We start from the raw sequence: 24,820 nt of genomic DNA on the forward strand, positions 1-24,820 counted from the left end.
ACCACCACGGGTTGTGTTGTGCCCCACAGCCCCTCTGAGCTGCTCTCTATCAACCCATTTCATTATCTTTCCTTCCCGCTGCAAACTGGCTGCATAACTTTAACTGAGCTACCGAAGGGGATTCTTCACAGGGAATTGAGCCTGAAAACAGAGGAACTAAATGAAAGCAAGCTGCAGATCAAAGTGATACTGTTTAATGTGCTTTAGTCTAACAAGAATTCAAATATGGTGTTGCCATGAAAAAAGCCAGACGGGAAAAAGAAACACAAAGGGAACCAAACAGAGTGACCAATCCCATTTAAAAATGGAGAGGACTCAAACAGTATGGCACTGGAAGAGAGATGAAGGGATGAGGATGTGAGGGAAGGAAACAGAAGGAGGAATAAAGCAGCGAGATAGATGGTGAGGATGAGGAGTTTAAGGACAAGGGGGAGATAAAGAGAGAGGCAAAAGGTCAAGCAGAGACGGACTGAAAAGAGAGCGCGTGGAGAGGAAGGGGTGTGAAAGATAAAGAGAGGAGGAGGAGGAGGAGGAGGAGGAGGAGGAGGAGGAGGGGGAGGAGAGCGGCCTGACAGTGAAGGGTGACGGTGATTGATGGTGACATTCTACGGGTCTTCCAGGAGATGAAAGTTTAATGTTGTGACGTTTGCACTGGGCCTCACTTTGGTGAATAATGGATGAAGAATAAACAACAACAACAACAACAACAACAACGACAGCAGCAGTAGCATTGGCCAGGGCAAGATGAGCCAACGCAAGCTTCAGAACTGATTAGCCCAAAAGAAAATGATGTTATTGTTTTGTTTATTCAACTGTTCTCCCCCCCCCCCCCCACACACACACACATCTGTTGGTTGTTTCAGCGGCTACTGGAAACCAGCAGGCGTTTTATTCACAGGAGTGCAGTGGGAGTTGATAGTGGGAGAATATCATCTCTGGAGATCGCAGGAACAGAAATAGCCAGATATGACACGACAGCAGGAGAGCCCTTAAAGCTCACGCACACGCACACACATAGACACACACAACTACACAAAGCAATGCATCCACCAGCTCGTAGTGGTTGGAGAGTCGAGGTCTCTCTCACAGGTTGAAACACACTTTCTCTCACTCACACTCTGATGTCCAGCCCACGCATGTTCACACACACAGACACACACAATGTGCTTTTTCCAGATGACAGGGTCTCACTAAAGACCCGACATAGAACTCACCGATGCCTCTATACGGCCGCTATACATTGATCTTGATACAAATGTTCACACTACATGAGCCCAGTGAGAAAAAAAACACACAAACGAGCTAAAAATAAAAGAATGATAGGTGCCGCAGGGCCGAATAAAAACAGATTACAGTGGGAGAGAAGAAAGGATGGAGGCGAGGCGGAGCTGAACGAGGCAGGGAGAGGGAGAATTTAAGGGTGGGATCGATTGAGGAAGGGGGGGGGGGGGGGGGGGGGGTCGGGAAAGGAGGTTTTCCACAAAGGTGATGGAAGGACGGAGGAAAAAGGCAGAACGAGGAGGAAGAAAAACCAGAGCGACAGTGAAGAGGGATCGGCAGGAAGTGAGGAAAAAGTCGAGCGAGGGACATAAAAGTGTGATTTAAGTTAATGACATGTCACCGACTGACTGCTTTATGACCTCCTTTATAGGCCTGTGTGGGGCATTACCCCCCCCCCCCCCCCCCACCGGCAGTGTGCGACTGTGTGTGCTCGCCCATACGTCTGAGTGCAGGGGCCCGGAGAAAAGGAAAAGACACGGCACGGCTAATAGCAGATATGTTTTTCCTCATGAGGTTCTCTCTGCAGGTAATAAACATATTTCAGGGAAAGTGTTTGTTTTGCTCTGAAGTAACTGACTCAGCCTATCCCCCCCTTCAACAGAGGACACACCAGTCGGAAGGTGTCAGGAGTTTTTGCATAGGAAGTCAGTGTTTTCCTCGGGGCTCGTGATGGATTGCTGACATTACGCGGTGGCAGAAATGGGCAATATCCCGGGGAAGGGAGTTGGCCAAAAAGATGTGTTGAATGGCTTCTCCGGGCTGAGAGGAGTGAGGGAACTAGGGTGATGTATAATGCAATTTCAGGTGTTAAAATGGGGTAAAAAAAAAAAAAAAAAAAAAGGGGCAATTTGTGGAAAAGAACACAGGTTAGGGTACCTGATATATGCCACGTCCGTCTACTTTACCTGCTATATCACTCTGCCTCTCTTACGCAAACACACACACACACACACACACACACACACACGGTATCATATTGTTATGGTGTGATTGTGATTTGTGTGGGTGCTGAAATAGCCCTCCTAGATAAGAGCATATCTGTCCCTCTCAATGGCCACCACGATGGCAGCAGAGAGAGGCTCTAACTCAATAATGATACAGAGGAGCTGGGACACACACACTCACAAAAACACACAAAACACACACATAGAAACTTCTATCTTTGAGAGGACACATATTGCCTATTTCCCATTACAACTGAATGCCTAATCTCAACCCCGACCCCGAACGTTACCTCGACCTCTGACCCTTGAACCGCCGTTTGAAGTTTTGGAGACAAAACGTTCCCACTCTTAATGTTGTCCTCACAAAGATACAAGTACAAGTAGGCACACACACAAACACACACACACACACACACACACAGAGACAGTCTAATTAAGTTTCATCTATTTATAGTATTGAGCTGATTATGCCGGTTGAAATCGTGTTTGTTTGCCAGGGCTGCAGATGAAAGCTGAGAGCCTGTTACTCTCTGATGTTATCACCCACACATCACACTCTAGTATTATTCTATTAGGACTGTGAGTGTTTCTTTTTGTGTGTGTGCGTGCGTGTGTGTGTGTGTATGTGTTTTAGCGTGCGTTGTGCGAGTGGGAGACATAGAGGGAGGATATGTACATGAAAGAGCGAGGGCAAGAGTGTGAGTGCACTTGTGATGTGTTTTACGTGTGTATGTGTGTGTGTGTGTGTGTGTGTGTGTGTGTGTGAAGGGAGAGAAACCGTTTGGAGAAAGTAAATTGCAGTGTGAATAGGAGCATTGGATGGATTAATAGGTGGACAAATGACTGAATTATTCAAACTTAGATGATTTGAATAAAGACGGTGGAAAAGACCCTTTCAAGTGTTCCTCTTCTCCAGGAAAGGTTATTTCTGCTCTGACCGACCTCCTGACCTGCTGTAGAAGCCAGTATATCACCGGTATAAAACTTGGCAAGACGAATACATGTGTGTTTTCACAGAAACGAGTCCCACGAGGAGGCAGGAGGGTAAAAAAAAAAAGATATTTCATCTTCCTCACCGGTGATCTGACAGCCGTACAGCTCGAAGCGCAGCGCGATGCCGTTCTTCCAGGTCTGAGGTCGGACTCGCACGAAGCGGGCCAGGACCGGCTGAGGGATCCGATTGAGGACCACCTCTGTGGCATCCACGTTGGCATGGAAAACCTATGAAGAGAGAGACAGGAGAGGAGAGGAGAGGAGGACATTAACTTCACTGTTTTCCTGAGCAGAGGGAGATTGAACACACGTCCTCGATACGACAAAGGAGCCGCCCCCGATACCACCGGGTCCTACATCATTATCATTTTGTTTCTGTAGTCTATCAGCCTCATGTCTGCAGGTTAAATACGGAGCTGGAGTCAGATTGTGTTGAGTCCACAGACGTGACGTGTCGGGGGGGGGGGGGAGCGGCCACCAGGCTCTCGTCTCTGGAGCCGACTCACTCAACCGGGGTGTCTTGTTTATTTAACCCTCGTTTACACAGAGATGTAAAAACAACAGGAGGGATTTAAGAGGATTAACATGAAGAGCTCTAACAACAGTTTAGAAAGTTCAGACAGCATAATAATTTAACACAAGTCCAAGAGGCCAGGGGACTTCAAGTGCACACACACTGTAAACACTGTGCCTGAGCACAACAGCAGTTAGGAGTGTTTAGGTTTATTTATGCACACACACACACACACATACATATGCATGCGCAGACGCACACAGTGACCCACAATCTACCTTTCACCACCTTACACAGAGCCCTGCAAGCTTCACCCCACTGTGTGTGCAGTCACACGCTCGCACACAATGATTTCCTACACAAAAAAACACACACAAATCCAGATGAAAGGGAAATTGAATGCGAGCGCACACACGGCCAGAAGAAGTGTTTTTGTCTCCTGACAACAGGACTTCATATCTCTCTCTATCAGCACCAGTGTCATCTCCGTCAGGCTCACCGCAGGAGAACGCAGCTGGAGCTTCTTGCTCTTTCCCCTGTTATTTATTTCACTTCCTTCCCTCCGCTCTGTCTCTCTCTTCGACATCTCTCTCTTCCTCTCTCTCACTCCTTCTCTCTCTCTCCTTCTCTCTCTCCCTGCCACGATGATATACTGCTATAAATTTAAGGGGGAAAAAATCCATTACAGGACCTCAAAGGCTGTTTTCCCTCCGTGCCTCTAACACTCTTTCTATTATGTTACATCAGTGCTGAGCACCCCACACAGTGTGTCTATCACAGGGAGCAGTAGACCTCGTTCAGCGGAGCCAAAAGGCCGTGCAATTACTTGCTTGGGTACTCGTTTATAGATGTTAGCTTTGTTTTGGTGTGTACGTGTGTCTGTGCGTGTAAGTTCACTACTTTCCTCTTGTTCTCGATCCATTAAACCACAGGACTCGTCAGGGGCGACTGGTGAGGGGGGTTTTCCGACTTGCAGAAGCAAGAAGGCCACTGGGCCAGGGGGGAATCGAACCCCTGTGACCCCCAGGGTGTCGACACAAAGTCAGAAACCAGTGAACTCGTGCCCTCGCACCAGCCTTAATACCAGAAACTGTGACCAGTTAAATGATGGGAAAATGCCCAAAGGCCCCGAAAGACTTAATGGGATTGTGGTATCGGAGTGTAATTACAAGTGTGTGTGAGCATGTGTGTGTGTCTGTGGGTAAAAGTGTAATTATGCAGTCTCACTCTCTGGATTTGGGAGCTGGCGGGTGTTTTCTGATTTCCCTTGGTGCACACTGTGACATTCCTTGAGCACACGTATGCGCACACACACACTCACGCACACACACTAACACACACACACACACACACATATTTTAAGCACTGTATGTGCCGCCTATATAAGAGTGTGTGAAAGTCTAATGTTGTTTCTGCCGTTTTACGCGTTTTTTAAATTGCAGTGTTCTGTTTCTATTTGTGTACGTGTATAGATATGTGTGTGTGTGTGTGTTGTGTTGTGTGTGTGTGTGTGTAGCTGGGAAGCCTGAGAACTGTTTACATATTCTCTATGGACATAAATCTGCCGTCCTCTGTTTTGTTTAGTGTCACCAAAGTGTTGTGTTGTGTGTATGTGTGTGTGTAGCTGGGACGCCTGAGAACTGTTTACATATTCTCTATGGACATAAATCTGCCGTCCTCTGCTTTGTTTAGTGTCACCAAACAGACTCTGTTTCAGCTGCTGCTTGATGTACTGTTACACTCTCACTGTTAAAGCTGCTGCTCCGTGGTCCCACACGGCCACACACGAACAGTATCTTCATAAGCACGGGGCGAAAGAAATACTCTGTTTAATATTCTGTCTCAATGCTATGAGTTAACTTCACTGTCAAAATGTAAATATGCTTATTTCCTACACAGCACATGGGGGCATCATTTACTCTGAGGTGGGACTTTAGCCGGAGACTCCACCTTCCTGTCACAGGACTTTTCAACCCATCGTTTGTTTCCTCATGCAGTGAAAGGTGGAGGAAGATGTGGATCATTGTGAGCAGTTGATTGAGTTGTTTAACTCAGTGATGACTGCTTCTTAAACCCCCACTTATCATAATTAAACAAATAATCTTAGGCTTTTTTCTAAAGTGAGGAAGTGACGTTTGCGCTCGGTTTGGATTTAATGCATTTTGCCTGGTTCATGTCCCTAATCTCTTTGCTTCTCTCCTACTCTCTGTGCTCACATGAACAATGTTTTAACACAAGCAGTTCCCTCATCAAAGTCAAGCTGTTTCTCATTTGTTTCTGCTTCTTTCAGACCAAAGCTGCGTTACCTGACTGAGCCCACAGCCCATTGAGTTTACTCATTAATCAGCAGTCACATCCAAGACATTGCTGCTCTGTTATGCTGAAATAATAATGATTTGTATAATCTCGACACACATACATATACAATGAAAATAGATCTACACAACAGATGTATGCATGGGAACTGCCTGACCTCAGCGTTGCAGTCGGACCAGTACTAGAACGAGTCGGGCTGGGTTTACTACTCCTCTAACCTCGGGTCAGAGAGAAATATGCAGCCTCCTTGTGCATGTGTCAACAAAACTATTTTTCCTTCTGTTACAACAGATCAAACAAACGCCCCCCCCCCCCCCCCCATGTTGTGTCTGTGCAGTGAGTATCCACAGTGAGCAGGTGACAGATGATACGTGGCCTCCCTGAGGTCTTAACCTGATCTGTGTCAGTCTTAAAGGCTTCAGCAACAATCTGGACTTCACCTGCAGCCCAGCTCATGTTAAAGTGTATGTGTGTCTGTGTGTGTCTGTGCGTGTGTGTGTTGTTCTGTCCAGGATGGTTCCACCTGTGTTAAGAGACACGGGAAGATGGCACCAGGGTGAACAGACGCTACATCTCATCTGCTGTCGCCCCCTTCGTCTCTCTCTCTCTCACTCTCTCTCTCTCTCTCTCTCTCTCTCTCTCTCTCTCTATCATTCTCATTCACACAGGAAGAATATTTATTATTCAAATTATAGGTTCTTCAAGTTCAAAGGTCACAGACATGAAGGAAAGTGATGTTTTCTCCTTTGTTTACACAAGCTTAGACAAGACTGTAGTGAATAACAAGTGTGCAGTGGACAGGAAGCGACTAACCAGGTCTAGCGTGTAACTACAGGACCGAAAAGAGGAGCACGGCGAGAGAGATGTTCACCCCAAGGGAAAAGAAAGAACAGGTGTGTGAGGTGTGTGTGTGTCTGTGTGTGTGTGTGTGTGTGTGTGTGTGTCTGTGTGTGTGTCTGTGTGTGGTCGTGCTGTTAGCCTGCAGGGCCACAGTCAGTCAGCCAGCAAGGACCAGCACAGACTTGCTAAATTATTCAAATGGCCGTGCTGCGTGTTGTGTGTGTGTCTGTGTGTGTGTGTGTGTGTGTGTAGACAGAGTTATAAAATAGTAAAACAAGAGCCATCTCCTTTCATTTCATCATTTCAAGTAATGTGTCTCTGACAGCTAAATCTGTGTGTCTGTGTGTGTGTTTGTGTGTCTGTGTGTGTGTGTGTGTGTGTGTGTGTGTGTGACAGTAGTGAACAAGACTCACAAACCAAGCGGCACATGGCACCCAAGTTATATCCCCCTTTGTCCCTTTCCTCTCTTTCACTCCCAGTTTTTCTTTCTTCGTTTGTCACAAACTCTCTTTTCCTCCCCCTCTCCTCTGACCTCCCCCTGCCTCCTGCCTTCCCTTCACCTCCCAGCCTCCCTCCCTCTCCTCTGTCATTTTCTTTTCTATCCCCCTCTCCTGACATCCTCTTCAGGCTGCGTTGCCGAGACCTCTGATCTATCCACAGGGACTTCTGGTCAACACCCTTGTCTGCTTTTCTCATTATTCTCCCTCTCCTCCTCCACTTCGTTCATCCGTCCATCCCTTTCTCTCACTCGGCGGTTCCCCTGTGAACACTTCTTCCCCCCCTACTCTTGCCTCCTTCCTTCACTCACTTCTTCCCCTATGAACCTCCCTTCTCTCCCTCCGGTTCCCACCTCTTGTCCGCCCTTTGCACCGCTCACTTCCTCCTCTCTCCATCAGCTCAATGCTTGACTGCTTGACTTTTTGCTTTTGTTTTTCTGCCTTTCTTTCTTTACAGTTTTTTTTCCCAAAACTTTCCTAAACTTTCGTCTCATCGCGATCTGCCGCCCTCTTCTTCCACCCACGCCTCCCTCCTCCCTCCGCCATCCTCCTCTCTCTCTCCATCCATCCGTCCTCCCTCCCACAGATTAAGGTGGGAATAGGAGGTTTTGGTCTTGGCTGAGGTCCAGGGTTTGTAATGGCCGCAGACAGTTCCGCCTGCAGCAATTCAGGAGGGCTGCCTAATTACATTTATGGCACATCAAGCTTAAATGCACCACAACTAGCAGAAGGTCTCAAACTCCTCCTGACAGCGGCTCAAACTGAGACAACATCATTTCTCCACCCGGGGGCTCAGGTCACTGAAAATCGCTCATTTTTTGCTTGTCTTGTGGGCAACCTCCCCGAACCCGGCCCGCAGCCAATTTCACTCACTGAGCCAAAAGACTGCGCGAGTAATACAGATAGTGCCATTATCTTTTTATTTATTTTTTTCGTTCTTTTAAAACATTTGCAGTGAAATGGATCCGACATGACCCGATCGCCAACAGAGGATGTATGAAACGGCTGCTGTACAATAAAAGAAAGCAGAGAGGCTGATAAAGAAAGGCAGAATTATTCATGGATAAGAAGTTGTTAGAGAAAGAAAGTAAAAGTTGGCGAAGACTCAACCACTTACTCTGGTGCATGTGTCTCGAGACAGTGTCATTTGTGAAGCCTGTCAGTGAATATAACTTTCTCATGCTCTGAAAAAATCCTGCACGTTAACATGTATTCCATATGTCCCATCTGGGTTCACCACAGGCCTTTAATGACATTATCAAATACATTACAGATCACACAAATCAGGAGGACGTGGGCTCGCTGCCAGATGTTAAAAACCACTGTGTGTGTGTGTGTGTTTGTGTGGCTGCTTTATTAAGACCTACTCATCCGTGACAAACATTTAAACATTTGTCTAGTATGTGTTATTGATGTGTACACGCAGAACTATGTTGTGAGTTTGTATGAGCACGGGTAGGTACGTATATGCTGTGCTCATACTTCTACGTCTTTTCAGTCAGTCCATATGGATCCCATTAAGTCTTTTTTCCTACTTTAATTCCTCTTGGTCATAAAATAATATTTCAGCAATTTTTCTACACTGACAAGCACATAAATAACACACGCACGCACACACACGCCAACAAAAATAAATTATTTGTTTAAACAGTTTAAATTTGACCTGCCTATTTCCTGATGACTTTCTTAGCCATGTGTGGGAGGAGGGAGAATGAGTGATTGACAGGAGAGATGGACAGGAGAGCAAAGACATGAAGAGTCAGATGAATGAAGATGTGGAGAGAGTTCACGAGCGGAGGATGCAAAAGGTTGAGTGGATGAAAAAGGAAAAAGAGAGGAACGGATAGATGCAGAGTTCAGAGCAGGTTCAACACGTGGAGTGGAGCTACTGCATGTGTGGTTACACAGGTGGTTTGTCCACCAGACAGAAGGTCGGTGGTTCGATCCCTGGCTTCTCCAGTCCGCATGCTGAAGTGTCCTCGGGCAAGATACTGAACCCAAAATTGCCTCAATCGGCTCTGCAGGTGTAGTATATTAAGTTTATAGTTTATAGTAGGGCAGTTATATAGTAGCGCTGTATGAATGTGTGTGTATTTGGGTAAATGTGGATTGTTCAGAGGATCTCTTTGAGTGGTGGAATAGACTGGAAAAGTGTTATATAAATACAGTCCATTTACCATTTATATAATACATTATATATGCTTTTAATATAAGGCTGTCGTGCATATCCCTGCTGGTGATCCACCATCTGCTCCCAATTATAAAAACTATTTCTGTGAATTATCTTGTGAATGCTGACACAGCATTTCAGACCCCTGACCTATAAAACACTGCCAATAGATCCTCTTGGCTGGAGCCGCTGAGTGATTTGTGAGTCCTTCTAACATAAAACACACACACATACACACGCACACAACCCCCAACAGCTGATAGAGAGAGCCAAGGTGGCAAGGTTGCTGCGTACTGGCCTGGCGGAGATGTGTCAGCTGAGAAGTGACACCATTGTTTTTCTCTTTGTGTCTTTCTTTTAGCTCCTCTCTTCCTCCTCTTTAATCCTTCACTCAAAGAGCAGAGGAAGCACCTTAACACAAAGATCCATTTGCAAGCCTATATAGACTATGAACACATATCTGATTTAAAATCCGTCATATACCAACTAGACTGTCGTGGATGAAGAGAAACAACTGATAACCCCGAGCTGAACCATTCGTATTATTGTAACCCGAGGCCAAATGGCTTCAGTTGCCATTGGCTCGAGGTTGTGTGTGCATGTGTGCATGTGTGCATGTGTGTATGTATGCATTTACAAGACAGGTCAGAAACCCTCACAAATGCTACTTCACTCCACACTGCACCTATCGAATTGAATTTAACCATCGTAATTAAAAAAAAAATCTATCATACCTCTACTGAATTATCCTCCCTACTTCATTCCACAGTTCCCAATGTTTCATCAATCATTTCTGTGGGAGTCGGCCTCGGTTATAAGCCTTATGGGATCTGCAGTCCACAGAGGAACCCCAGATGGTTCGCCTGCATCTCCTGTTTCCCTCTTGCAGCAACAGGCGTATTAGAATGTGCATCTGCGAGCGTGTGCACGAAGGAATAAGAGTTTACAGCACGTAGCCAGACGTGGCATTAGACCGCAGGACAAACATATGCGACCGCTGCAGCAGGGGGAGAACGTCTGGGATGAAAAAAATTAAAAAACCTCAACCTCAGCCACTGGAATGCTCCTTTACTTTAATTGGAGTTGCAACCATTTTAAAAGACTCTCAGAACCGTCTGCTTCTTTTCTAGCCTGCACCCTCTGGACTGCAGCGATGACACATCATGCCTGAACACCTCCGGGACAAACAGCCTCGGAAACCCTCGTCCAACCGGGTCAGCGTTCGGCAGAGCTCTGACCAGCGCCGGTAACAGAAACCAGATGGGATGTGAAAAGCAGGCTGCGGTGGAGATGCAGTTGTGTACAATGATGTAAGGAATCACTCTGAGACGTGTGCCGACTCTGGCTGGGTCGTAAAGCATTAAATGAAGCCAGCTGAGGAGCGGTGGAAAGGCTGTAATTGCAGACACCGGTTGAATTTCGGGCGTGTGGTCAACTGTTGCTGCATATATTCCATCTCACATTTCGCTGGGCCACTTCCATGCGGGTACATGTTGAGGCATGCGTGTCACCTAAGAGCCTCCAGACCCTCTTTAATTGGCCTGACTTCTTCCTCAAGCCCCCGGAAAGGCAATGTGCGTACGTGTATGTGCACTGAACGTACCTTGTGATTCTTGCCATGTCTGTAGACCATCCAGTCCTCCCCGTTGGTGCTGACCTCCAGCTTAAAGGTGGTGACGTGGTACGCCTTTTCAGTTTCCTTCGAAATGGCGCCCTGCGTGGCGATGCCGGTCAGCACCTTCAGAGTGTGGAGATCCACCTGCAGACCAAGAAGAGCGAGTGTGTTTTAATCAATTTTTTATAAATCATAAAAGAAAACAGTAAAGAACAGAAACAGGGTGAAAACTGATCGGTCCACTTGTGTATTGCATTTCAAAATAAAAGCCTGTGAAATCCCAATAATAGAATATTAATCGGGGAAACACAGAAGAATTCCCTTTCCTTTCTGATTTAAGTCGCACAACCCCAGGATGAACCAAACATTCAAAAGGTTAAATCAGACTAAAATAAACACCTGGACCTATCAGCCTCCACCTCTCACCTTCACCCCTTTTTTCCGCTCCTCCTCCTCATCTCCCTCTTTCTCTCCTCCTCTGTGTCTTTCTCCTCACAGATCGATAGTAATGACCCGGGGCTCATTTTAAGTTCCTCCTATACAATAGCAATAATCACCTCCCCATCCAGTTTGTGGAAGCCATGCTACGTGTCTTGCATGCTGGTCGCTGTGTTGTAATAAACGTGCACAGTAAATAAATGATTGTAGAGAACTCAAGCTTGTTTGCATCCGTAGGAATATTATTTGATCCTATTAATGATTGAAATGACATTAAAACCTGCAGTCTAAAATAAACTTAAAGTTAAACTGCATTTGCTTTTCATGTGTTTTAGTCCTCAAATGAATGATATATTATTAGCATGTTGGCCCTGTGACTGGAGATCATTGCATGCACTTAACAAAACAAGGTTTTAAGACAGATCCATGCTGCAGACAAATAAAGAGCAGAGAATGAGGAAGGTTCTTCTCCGGGTTAAAACATTTATTCTCCTCCGTTGTGGCTGTTGAAACCTGTAGATTAATCAGAGCCTGTTGTCTGTGTGCACGGTGTTTGTGTGTGTGTTTGTGTGTGTTTGTGTCCCAATGGGGTGTAGTACAAAACACTAGGGGAGGTAAAATGCTGCGTTTGTTATCTGTCAGAGAGACAGGTGTTTTAGATTACATCCAACACACACACACACACACACACACACACACACACACACACACACACACACACACACACACACACACACACACACAGGGCCACATGCTTAGGGTCAGACAGAGATCCACCAAGACAACTAATCGATAGTCCGGAACCAAGGAGAGAAACGGATGAGTAGAGAAGGAGGGGAGAGGAGTAAGTGAGAAAGGGAGGAATAGAAAGAAGAAGAAGAGGAGCTGAAGAACAAATGAGGGAGGGAGAGAGAGAGAGAGAGAGAGAGATTGAGAGAGAGAGAGAGAGAGAGATATGCAAAGTGAGGCTTCCCAGGAAAGGTTCCTCATCAATCACAGAGCTGTTAGAATAATGGAGCCACGAGTGCTCACACCATCAATCTGCTGCACACCTCACTGGACCAGGCCCGAATAGAAAAGGATGGAATAGATCAAAAACAGAAGTTACAACAGAGAAAGTGGCGTGGAGAGAAAATGTTAAACCCACACGTGGCTCCTGAGCCAACAATCATGGAAACACATGCATGCCAAAGCTTCATGGGCATGCACACACACACACACACACACACACACACACACACACACACACACACACATAAACACACAAACACACAGGCAGACCATTGGGTGAAAGATGCAAGAAGGTGAGGCACATTGGCATTTATGACAGCTGCTTGTCAAGACAGGAGCTGCTGCACACACACACACACACACACACAGACACACACACACAAACACACAGGGGCTTTGGTCTCTGCTACGTGTTAACGCAGCGGAACAGCTGAGGGCCTCTGTGGAACGCAGAGACCAGACCACAACACCGGTGACCACAGAGTCGGACAGGAGAGGCAGAAGCTGCATGTCCGGAGAACTGTCAAACCAATTTCATGCAAAGTCCTTACGTGTCATGAGCAATACAAATCTGAATCAGTGGCTGTTCCTTGGCACCACATGATTATATGGGCCATCCCAATGTCGGGAAAAAATAACATTCATGAAAAAATAATTCTTCCTATAAATGATTAATGTTTTACAAGTTCCTCACAGGATTTGGGGCGTGCTGGAGAGAGACAGTCTTACTTCGGCCTCAGTGGAAGTTAGACAGGAGGGAGGTGCGAGACTGATGGACCTTTCGTTGGCCTGGTGCTGCCTCTTGGCCACAGTCCCGGTCTTTATTATTCTGGCCCAGATACTGGGTACAGTGGTCTTCTGACAACCAGTACGATTGCTTTTATTTGACATCTATAGCTAACTGTGATCGTGACAGAGGAGGGGCTGTCCGTGCACGAATCAAAATGAGAGAAGCTGCCTCCAACCAGAATTCTGTTTTCATCCCTGGAGCCAAGCAACAAACACAATGTTCTCTGTGAGTAAAACACTGTTTCCCTCGTGGCTCATTCTCCGTTAACCAAACATTTCTACAAATATCTTACAGGTGTCGTATGAGCCCTCAAAGGGGATGAAGACCTCGGCCCTGCTAAGAAAACCTGAATCTGGCCGGGTTCTTTTTCTGCAGTGTGGCTGAAGTCCTGCAGCTGAGAGCCAGACCAGCCAGTGAGCTACTAATAGCTTGGACCGTGGACCGTCCCACTGAGGGGAAGCAGTCTACATGTGGGAGATTAGCAGGAGATTAACGGGATAGGAAAGTAGAAAACTACAACAGGATGTTAGGAAAAGAATATCTTAGATATAGAGAAAAAAGTTGTACATTTATAAGAATAAAGTCATACTATAACAATATAAATTATCAGTAAAATTAGGGAAAATATTCTCAAAACGTTAATTGTTTCATCACTACTTTATTCTCGCAACATCATGACTTATTTTTGAAATCTCAGATATTTTTTTCCTATTGCTCCATCTTAGGAAACTAAAAACTACTTTCCCCTTTTATTAATCCTAAAGATATTCAAATTAATTTTGTCTTGTAAGGTGAATGAAGGTGAACAGATCTCCTCAGCCTTTATCTTTTAATGTAGAGTTTAAAATGAGGCCATAGAGCATCTGAGTTAATACCAGTGCCTAATGGTGGTTCAAGACTAAAGTAAAAGGTCAAACTGGTTCCCACTGATCAGCAACTTCGTGTTTCAAAGTACAGCTGGGTATTAAAACCTACCTGAACGTATTCCTTGTTGCTGTCCTCGTTGGGCGTCCATCCGTTGTCGTGGTAGTTGAGTCGGGCCTGTCGCGGCAGCCAGTGCTCATCATAGAAACTGGACGAGGCCGTGATCTGGTCGTCTGTTATCTTTCCCGACTCCATACCGAAGGCGTTGCTACAGTGGAAATCTGAAGGGAGAAGGGATTCTAATGATTCTACCTCTTTACGTTTTAAAACAACACAAAGTGTGTCGAGTCTCATACTTACTCTCACTGACTTCCTTGTGCGTCATGTTGTATCGGGCCGAGAAGCCGTCTTTGGCCACGGCCATGTCAGTGTGGAAGGCCAGCGAGAGAATCCCGGTAGATGATTGGATCTCGGGAGGCACCCTGGTCCCACAGTAACGGCCAATCAGAGGGCCCACTGCCGAGCAAACAAGAAGGGTTTGTTTATCTCCAGTCTGTGCAAACTCTGCCAGCAACTTCCACAGCACATGTCATATATAAGGATGAAGGGATTTCAATACTCTATCAATCCCTTCATGTCTAAATCCTCTCCTCTGTCTATATCATGTGTTACTTACGTTCTCCTCCATTAGCTCTGTCACTCCTTCGAGCCACTGACATTTGCTCATCGCTCCGCCTCCTGATGTCAGCACCTCTCTTCCCTATCATCACCATCTATCAACTCTATCTCAGCACTGGACATGTTTTACAGTGTGTATCTGTGTGTGTGTGTGTGTGCGCGCTTGTGTATGTCTGGGTGCAAATCCAAGGATTTAAGTGATTCCTGTATACTGTCTTCATCTCTAATACCACAACTTGTACATGTCACCACAAACCGATGAGTGTGCTTTGGAGCCGTAGGGTGTGTGCTGTGTGTGTGTGTGTGTGTGTGTGTGTGTTTGTGTGTGTGTGTGTGTGTGTGTGTGTGTGTGAGGGTGGGAGCACAATAGATCCATCCTGCAGCTCTCTAACTCCCCTTTGACACCCACATACACACATGAGGAGAGGGAGGAGCAGGGAGGAGACAAGCAAGCAGCTGACAATCTATCAGAGTTATTGATTTGTGTTCCCTCCCATTTTGAATGGGTGGATATTTGAGAAGAGAAGAGAAGAGAAGAGAAGAGAAGAGAAGAGAAGAGAAGAGAAGAGAAGAGAAGAGAAGAGAAGAATCCACAGAAATGTTTCTAATAAGTATTTACAGCTGTTGGTAATACTTTCTTGGATTTATGATTTAGCATCTTTACCTTACAGCTAAAATTGGTTTTACTGTGTGCAGGCACTAACTCTCACATTCATTTAATAACTTCCATTCATTGTGGACAGCCTAACCAAAACCATATCTATATCTCCACCAGGAAAAAAAAAGAACCTAAAATATAACAGTTTTTTATCCGGGTGGTTTCCTACAGAATGTCTCCTCTGTTCCAACAGTATCTGTAATCTCTCTCCAGGAGCCCTCTGAGAATCTCTACACTCCCTCAATTACAACAATTTAAGCCGGGCCACATCAGAAACATACTCGTGTGCAAACAAAGAGGTGAAGGCTAAACCACGGGCTCATACAAGACAACCACCATCTCTCCTTGTTGTGTGTTTCTCTCTCTAATCAACTCAAAACTGACGTCTCCCACCATTTATCGTCTGGTCCTCTTCTCCCCTTCTCCTTTGAATAAATAGATCTTGAGGTCAGCCCTCCTCTCAACATCTCCACCCTTCCTCCCACACCTTTAACCCTACGAGATACACACCCGCTGCTTCTCTTTCCTGCTTTCCTTCCTCCTTGTCTTCTCTTCCTGTTTCCCTTCCTGCATCCCCCCCCCCCCCCAACGCAAGTCCTTCACCTCTGCATCTCAGTCTGTACATTTCCTCACCTTTCAACCCTCCTCCCACTTCGTTTCACTTTCCTTCCTCTGCTTCCATCCGGCCATCCTTGTCTCTCATCACTCAGAGCAGGGGACCCTTCATCCTCTCTTTCTCCTCGTCTTCATTTTGAGCTTTTAACTTATACAAGGGCTTTTCTCTATTCTTCTTTATTTCACATTGTCCTTTAACCACTTTCCTGACCTTTCTAAACCCCTCAGGCTTAAGACATATTTACTGTAAAGTTATTCATAGAGAGAAAAAGCACCATGGCTTTCTTTTCCTTGCGTTTTTGTTCTCATGCAACAAATACAATGATGAAGACCAAGACTGTTTCTTTACTCTTCTCCAGCACCACCTTCCCATCGCTCTCTTTTTTCCAGTCCTCTTCTCGGAGGCAGATCAGAACTCTCCTGGCCTTCACTTATTCATCTCAGCATCGTCTCTCTTTGTTCCAGTGTTCCCAGCACTGGAGGACTTTCTCACTGCCCTTTCCAAACGCTCTTCTCTTTCTCTCTACCTCTTCCATTTCTTGAAACTGGATCCAAGCTCTTTGTGCCTTCAGATGTGTCCATCTAAACTCATGCAGTCCTCCCAAGCAGCGAGACCAGAAATATCCCGAGCCCTCTACCATTCCTCCTCTCGCCCCCCCTCTCTTCTCCCTGCTCTCAGCTATTTTCCCCTTGAAAAGTTCTGCTGTTTCTCCAGAGTAGGTGCCAACATCCCGCCCGTGAGCTCTGCTTTCATCTACCAACGCACAGCTACTAAAATAGTTGCCGCACCACCTCAGTCAATAATGATGTAGGCGGGGCACCGTTTTCACTTGGCTCTGTGTATTGACTCATGCAACGGCTGAATTGTTGTTTAACTTCCACACAAAGATCTTTACTATCACCAGTTTTATCGAGGTTCACATCACGAAAACCCACATTTTCCCACCAACTCTTTAGATCTGCATCTCACCTCCAGGGAGCCCGTCCCAGACCTCAAGCCAGTCGTATTTGCAGTCCCCCTCTCCGCCCGGCAGGGGGTCGTTCTCCAGGTCAAAGGTGAGGAAGCTGAGGGTGACGTCCATGCTGGGAGGGACAACAATGATGAAGGAGCACTCCAGGTTGTGCGGGTATTTGTCGGGGAAGCCCGGAGACTCGATGAGACCCGAGGGGCTGGTGAAGTTACGGGAACAGTCTGAACCTGGGAGGAAAACGCAGAAACACAACACATTTAACACAACATACGTCAAATAGAGGATGTAAATTAAAAGCTTGGGGTTGTGACCTTGACTCTTAAAAATGAAAACTCTAAGCACACAGTTTGTGTAGAAAATAACTTAGACGCCTCCGACTATCATTATAACTCAAACTAATGGTTTTATCCTGGACGTTTAGATGGGCGGTTTTCAGAGGAGGTTGCTTTGAAATGAATTCCAAACTCACTATGTGATGTTATGTCAGTTTTCTTTGCTCAATGGGTAGGAGAGATTAACTGACTCCACACTGTGTATTTCAAAAATGCAATACACAACTAGGTCAGGTTGTTCCTAGACATTTTAATGAAGATTTGTTATATCTTTAAATGCAGTTAATATGAAAAGTTGAGACATGAAGAGGTAGTTGTACTTTATCTTTGGTGTGTGCAATACAAAAGATTGGAAATAAGAATATCTGATATAAAACAACTATTGTGATTTATAATTCACAATGTGTAAAGTCAAAGATACAGAAAAATATGAGACAGCAAGTAAAATAAAAAAAATAAAGAACACAGAGAGAGAAAGACCAAGTTTGAGTTTCCATGCGCATATGCTTTTATACTTAGAGCAAGAGGCTGTAACCCAACATAACAATAATCAAGGCCTCACTCCCTAACTCTAAACTTTAATATAAATTCACAGACAGAGGTGAGAATAGATGGTGTAAGAGAAACACAAAAAATTGGATGGAGAAGGACAGATGCAGACTGTTGACAGATTGCTGTCTGGCTGTTATGATGAGCTTTAGATATCATACATGCAAACGCACGTGTACACATACACACACACTCTAGTGCACACACATATGTGCACACAGTGATCTGGGGGTAATCTGGGGATCTTCATTTCTAAATTACTGTAATACCCTCTTCACTAATACTCACACACGTTATGTAGTGAATGTGGTCGCACCAACTGTGCCATTATTCCAGTCCAGCGAGCCATGTATGACCACACAGCAGACACACACACACGCACACGCACGCACACAGTGTGAGCCTCTTACGAGAACCCATTTCTCCACAGTCTGTTTGGGTGTCTGCTATTGTGCTTGCGTGCTTGCATGAGTAAATGAAGACAAAGTAAGAATGTGTGCGTTTGCGTCCATGACACAACCTGTCCACATCTTTCAGCTGCGTTTTTCAGTGTGTGCAACTGACGGAACAGACACACATCAGTTTCAATCAATACAGTTGATATCATCCATTGGTAACTCCGCAGCCTACACTTACTTTCAGTAGGCGTTTTCAATGGAGAGTAGCTTGATACATAAAAGGCATGTTTTTCTTTTTAATCTTTTTTCCAGTGGTGTTTCAGTTTGAAATCAGGACTTATTGATTTCTAGTTCAGATTTTGTATCAACCCCTGCTTGTGGTTATATTTGTTTAGTTTGTTCTCAAACTGTGAGATCGCTTCTGGGACAGATTTCCTGCCCTCCAACATCAGCTCTTCTCCTAGGGAGCACAGGGTTTTGAGTGAAAGCGTTAAAAATAAGTCCTGCTCTCACACACTATTAAATACAGGTTGTTTGTACCTGTGCTGCTTCTAAGTGTCTGATACATTTAATAAACTTCTTCAGGGGAATCTGAAGAAAGTGATTTTTATCTTTTCCTGTCACCACCCCTTCCTTTTCTCTTACTTCTGGAATTTCAGTAAACCCACCCTGCATTAGCAGCTACACCCTGATTCTATTGAATTGTAGTTTTTACACCATTTTTCCCCGACAACATCTATGTTTGACATTATAGAGGTTATCTCTCTTTCTTGTAACTCCCTGTCTGTTTTTATGTCCCACTTTCTAATCTGATTTACTTGTTATCATAACCTTCTCCCTCACTGTCATGACCTCCGACGTAGACACGCACACACTCACACACATTGTCTCTCATGGGGGTTCCCCTCGCGTCTGGCCCCCCTGCGGAGTGTGTTGCTAGATAGCGTGGTTGTGTGTGACTATGAGCATGTGTGTGTGTGTGTGTGTGTGTGTGTTTGTCTGTGTGGAGGGAATGCCTGACCAGTTCTGTCGCCGGCAGCGTTTCTATTCCCTTCTCATTACTTCATGTTCATGAACATCACAAAAACACTCGTGCCCTCCTTTCGGCTCCTCCGCCCCGTCTCCGGTGGCTCCTCCCTCCGAGCAAAGCCCATCTCAACCCCCTCCTGATATGTTTTCCAAAAACAAAAATCATTTTCTGAAATTTTCTGGAAATATTCCGGACTGCTTGCGATGTGTTCCACGTACACACAGTTTATTGATTTCTCTTTTGTGCCTCACCATTACTCTCCAGCCATTTCTCCCTCCTTTTCAAAGTTGTGTGTAAACCCCCCGACTTCACTTCATATCTTGCTCCTCTCCCTCTCCAGCTGTTCTTTCTTTACCAACCTCTCATGCATCTTATCATATTTCACGACTCCATCATTCCCTTTCCCATCCCAATTTCTCATTTCCTTTTCTTTTCTGCTCACTTCCCATCTGTTTGAATTTGGCGGGGGTGAAAGAAACACGTGTTTCACTGTAGGTGGGGGGTAGACTGTGTGTGTGTGTGTGTGTGTGTATTTCGATGGCATGAGCTTGCATGCAAACGCTTTCATTCATCTTGCTTGTGAGTATTTCCCGTATGAATATGTATGTGTGCATGTGAGTGTATCGGTGTGTGTCTGGTGAGCTGGCATGCAAACGTCTTCTTCCCTTAGACCTGTCATTCATGCCAATGGGCAATTTGTCGAATCAAATCCAGAATTATTCCCCTACCTCCCTCCACCGATCTGTAACACACACACACTTTACAAACCTCCGATTCCACCTCAGTGTTGTAGGAGTTTGAAGCCACATTTTCAGCCCTTGCAACAGAAACACAGCAGGGATTTCCCTTAATGATAAAGTCCCCATTCAGCCAAATTACTGCTGACACATGAAATTAAGTTGTCACAAGACAATCGGCCCTTTAGCTACCCAACTGCAATTTGCTAAAAGCTTACACAACTGTGTACATGAGGGAAATCTACCCACTCAACAATTTATCGAATTCACACTGAATCCGTGTTCCTAGTGGTCATGGGAAGTGCAGTGCGATTTGGACACACAATATGTTCAATATTAATACAAATTTAATAAACGAGCAATCAGTGGTCTGTGTGTGTGAGAGCGGTGTTGGGGGGGTTCAGTGGGTTGCAACTGTCAGTCCACCGACCCAGTCAAACCTTCTTCCAAGGGTAACTGGGTCAAACCTCGGGGCAAAAATCATCATCAGATCAATTAGATGATTCCTTTATTTTCATTTAACATATGGGACCGCGGATACTGATCTCATGGAGCAACAACTACACTTCAATAGTAAGTGGGCAGAGAAGTGTTTGCTAACATTAGCCAGCATTAGCATAAAGCACCACCACAGCGCAGTCACATATTTCTACATGAAATCTATCAACTACAGTTTACATATGAAACACATAGGTAGCATTAGTAAATATTTAATTCTATAGAGTCCTCATCACTGGAGAGAAGACAGCTCGGTGAGGTCGTCCTGCGTTTTGACACATGAGGGCCACCGTAGCTCAATAAGGATTATTTGATCGCTGATAACTGTCATTGTTTTCTTGTCTTTCTTTACATCAACCACACAGTTATCATTTTGAATCCCTCATAAAGGCTGATATGTGTTCTCTATCTGTTTAAATATAGATGTATTTTACGAAATCATGTCATTTGTGATTGTATGCATATGAAAATACAATCATGTAAATGGGAATAAAAAGTTGAGGGGCATTCAGCTGCAATATGCAACTCTACCACTAGATGTCACTAAAGTCTGTACACTTGGCTTTGATCTTGTGACAATGTAGCAACTTCGATCTACATCAAAGGCTTTTTAGAATTTTCAACCATGTATATTTTGCACAAAATGTAGATATTTGCTCACTTCCTTACCTTGAACACCTGAGGGAGAAACCAGCAGAGCAGACCTAGACATTTTTACTTTATTTTGTATTTTCGATTTTATCTTCAAAATGGATCAAAATCCAATGACCCTAGAGGAGATGGAGGCCATGATCTACAGTCCTTTTGACTTAGACTTGCTAATGGACACCTTGCCGTTTGACATTATCGACTCTTCTCTTCCTCCGAATGATAACCCTGCTGAGGACTTGGGCCCCCAGCGGCTTGAGACAGAGTGCTACATGCCTCTTGCAGGAGACTGGCTCAGCCTGGAGCAGCTAGTCCTGCCTGAGCCTGGATTTCATGCTGCACAGACCGACTTTCCTCTTCTTCCTCTCTATGATGCACCTGCTGAGGGAGGGTTCGGCCCCCAGCAACCTCAGGCCGAGTGGTACCTGCCTCTGGGAGGCGCAACGTTCACCCTCCAGGAGCAAGATGTGTCTGCCATTGAATTTCAAGCTGCACAGACCGGCTTACCTCCTCTTCCTCCTTATTATGCCCCAGCTGAGGAAATGTTTGGCCCCCAGCAGCCTCAGACAGACGGCTACATGCCTGTGGGAGCAGCACCATTCAGTCTGCAGAACCCAGTCATGCCTGCCCCTGAACAGGCTCCTCCCATGTACCAGCCACCAACTCTCATGCAGCCAAACCACATGCACTACCAGGGAGCTTCTTTTAACCACAGCCAGGTAAGGTATTAACATTTTAAAGATTGATTCATAAGAACGATACTTCTTATTTACATATAGAACCAGTTCATGTAGAGTAGTGATCCGGACTGAGTTCTGGGATACACCACAGAGCAACTATGACAGATTATCAATCGTCATTGTTGGGTTGACAATGTTAGCATCATGACAGGGGTTATTAAGCCTGATTTGAGTATAAGTGTGTACAGGCTGTGTTTTTAGTCCACGGCAGCTCATTCAAGCAGTTTCTGAAACTTTGTGTTTGTGTCTCCAGTTCAACAACGTCCCAGTTGTGAGTCTCCCTCAGGGAACGGACCTGACTCCTATAGGATACATGTATGTATCTCACACATAAATGCAAACGAACACACACCTGTGAGCCTCTGTTTGTATCTTCAAAGCCTCTTCTTCTGTCATCTAATGAGTCTGCCTGATTGTGTCTTTATAGAAATGGAGAGATCTGTTATGGGGCTGCGAACTGTTCAGCTCCTCCTGTCGCTTCAGATGTCGTTGCAATTAACGTGCCAAAGTAAGTCCACCTGACTGATTCATCATCTGTGGCTGACCACAACAAAGCCTGACTCAAAATGTAATCACCATCCCCTCATGTGTCTTATATATATTATCTATCTATGAACCAGTATCCTTGTTTCTTTCCTCAAAGCTGAAATTCACGCTCTCCCTGTTTTGCTGTTTCCCCATAGAAAGAAAAGGTGTTACACAAAGCTGCACGACGAGAGCCAGCCGTATGTCAAGATGCCCCCAAACGCCTTCATGATATTCCGCATGGAACAGAGGCCACTCGTTGTGGCAGAGATCCAAAGCTCTGAATGTGCGACTGTTAACAAAGTCATTGGAAAGAGGGTAGGTGTCTTTGCTCCGTATGTTTGGAACTCGTGGTGTCAAACAAACTTCACCAGAGTTTAATATAAGAATTAAAGCTTTCTGCCGTTGAGCACTGTCAAAGACAACACTTATAAAATGTTGATTGTTCCTCTAACTTTAATTCTGTGTGCACTTAAGCTTGTGTTTGTGTTGTTGTGTGTCCACAGTGGAAGTCAATGTCCAAAGAGGAGCAGGAAAGATACTATGAATATGCAAGGAGGGAGAAACAGATTCATCTTCAGCTTTTCCCTGAGTGGACAACCCGTGAAAATTACGTATGTACTATGCACTATGCTCACATACAACTCATATATGTTCATATCATTTTACACTGAATGATGCAACATGGTCCCTGCAGCTGATATCACAGTCTGACATGTTTGTCTTTGTGTACAGGGCAAAAAGAGGAAGAGGATAAGGAGGAAGGGTCCAAGTACGACTGAGGATTAAGTGATTGGAACTCTCCAGGGAGTGAGAATCATCTGAAGACCTTCAGCTGTGCCCTGTTTTTTTTTTTTTTACCTTTTTTTATAAATACAAAAATGTAAATATTTAATCAACTTGTGTTTTCAAATTTCTCCCCTGACTTTGACATCTGAATAAAATGTAAACCTTGGAACATTTTCAGCTTGTCATAACTCAAAACACTGTCATCTTGAGTGACATGTATAGAAAACAACTCAACGCAAGAAGGAAAAGAAGTACACTAATCACAAACGCCTTTCATAAAATCTCCATCAGTAGGTGGCAGAGTGAAAAATAATGTCCTATAAACCACAATGTAAACAAAGCACTATTTGAATGACGATGTTTCTGCAGAAGTCCATTACATGTCTGCTGCCCGCTCAGGTTTACTGTGCATTTGTCCATCATATCCAGCATCTGTGACTTCACGTCTTCCCACTGAGCACCTTCCACTCATCGCCAGGGCCAGATCTGGATCCTCTTAGCTCAATGAAAGCCAGAGGAGGGAGGAGCGAGCGCTGTGATTGGTCGGACTTGTGTAATAAACTGACTTGATGTGCAGTGGAACAGAGGCAGAGAGGAAATGCCTGCAGGCGCTGGGCAGAATGTAAACAACATCAGTTATTAGAAGAATTGTCACAATCACTTCCACATTACACCGCCTGAGGAGTGTGTGTGTGTCTGTGTTACTCAATACAAATCTGTTCACACACTTTCACTTTGGGACTCACTACCCATCGGTCCTCACAGGGTAAGAAAAACTTCAAAGTTGAGGTAAAGATTTTTATTTTAAGGTTTAGGTAAGGAGAAGTCAGAAAAGTCTCCAGGGAAATAATTAAACGCAAGTGACAAGTATGCATGTGTGCGTGTGAGTTAATGTTTCCGTGCAGACATGCCAGCTCCCCTGTATTATGAGTAACCAATCAGCATGCATCAGTGCATTTATGTGTGTGTGTGTGTATGTGTGTGTATGTGTGTGTGTGTGTGTGCGTACATGCAAGTGTCTGGTGAGTTCTGGGTCACAATAACAGCTGGGGGCTCACTGCCCAGACAGTCAAATGCGATTGGCCGTTATATTCTTGCGGCTGAGTTCGTATTGGCTGAGATATTAATACAGTATCCATAGTAAAAGAGCTGTAAACAGAATCAAGTGCTTCGCGTGTGAAGCGCCTAGTTTTTGTTTGTTTGTTTGTTTGTCTGTGTGGTCAACCCACAAATAATGATGGGTGTTATACATACACATGGGTTTTTGTTCATGTGTGGGCGGATCAAAGTATATTCTATATTTACTATATTTATTATATACATACTTATATTTGTATTTGATATTCTTTTTTTAATTATAATCTATACATGTTCGTAAA

The 24,820-nt window shown here is 44.9% G+C and overlaps 1 protein-coding gene across 3 annotated transcripts in view; it reads right to left on the reverse strand.

Annotated features, from left to right (window-relative positions):
• The window catches only part of LOC133967352 (neuropilin-2-like), an 87,472-nt gene that overhangs the window by 35,001 nt on the left and 27,651 nt on the right, over nt 1–24,820 (reverse strand). For all 3 annotated transcript variants that reach the window (XM_062402764.1, XM_062402762.1, XM_062402763.1), the window contains exons 4-8: nt 17,195–17,422; nt 14,634–14,789; nt 14,385–14,554; nt 11,159–11,314; nt 3,302–3,446 (exon numbers count right to left, since the gene is read on the reverse strand). In XM_062402764.1, coding sequence (XP_062258748.1) covers nt 3,302–3,446; nt 11,159–11,314; nt 14,385–14,554; nt 14,634–14,789; nt 17,195–17,422 — 855 coding nt within the window. The remainder of the gene's footprint in view (nt 1–3,301; nt 3,447–11,158; nt 11,315–14,384; nt 14,555–14,633; nt 14,790–17,194; nt 17,423–24,820) is intronic.

This window comes from Platichthys flesus, chromosome 13 (assembly GCF_949316205.1).
Source record: "Platichthys flesus chromosome 13, fPlaFle2.1, whole genome shotgun sequence".
In the NCBI taxonomy this organism is placed as follows: Eukaryota; Metazoa; Chordata; class Actinopteri; order Pleuronectiformes; family Pleuronectidae; genus Platichthys; species Platichthys flesus.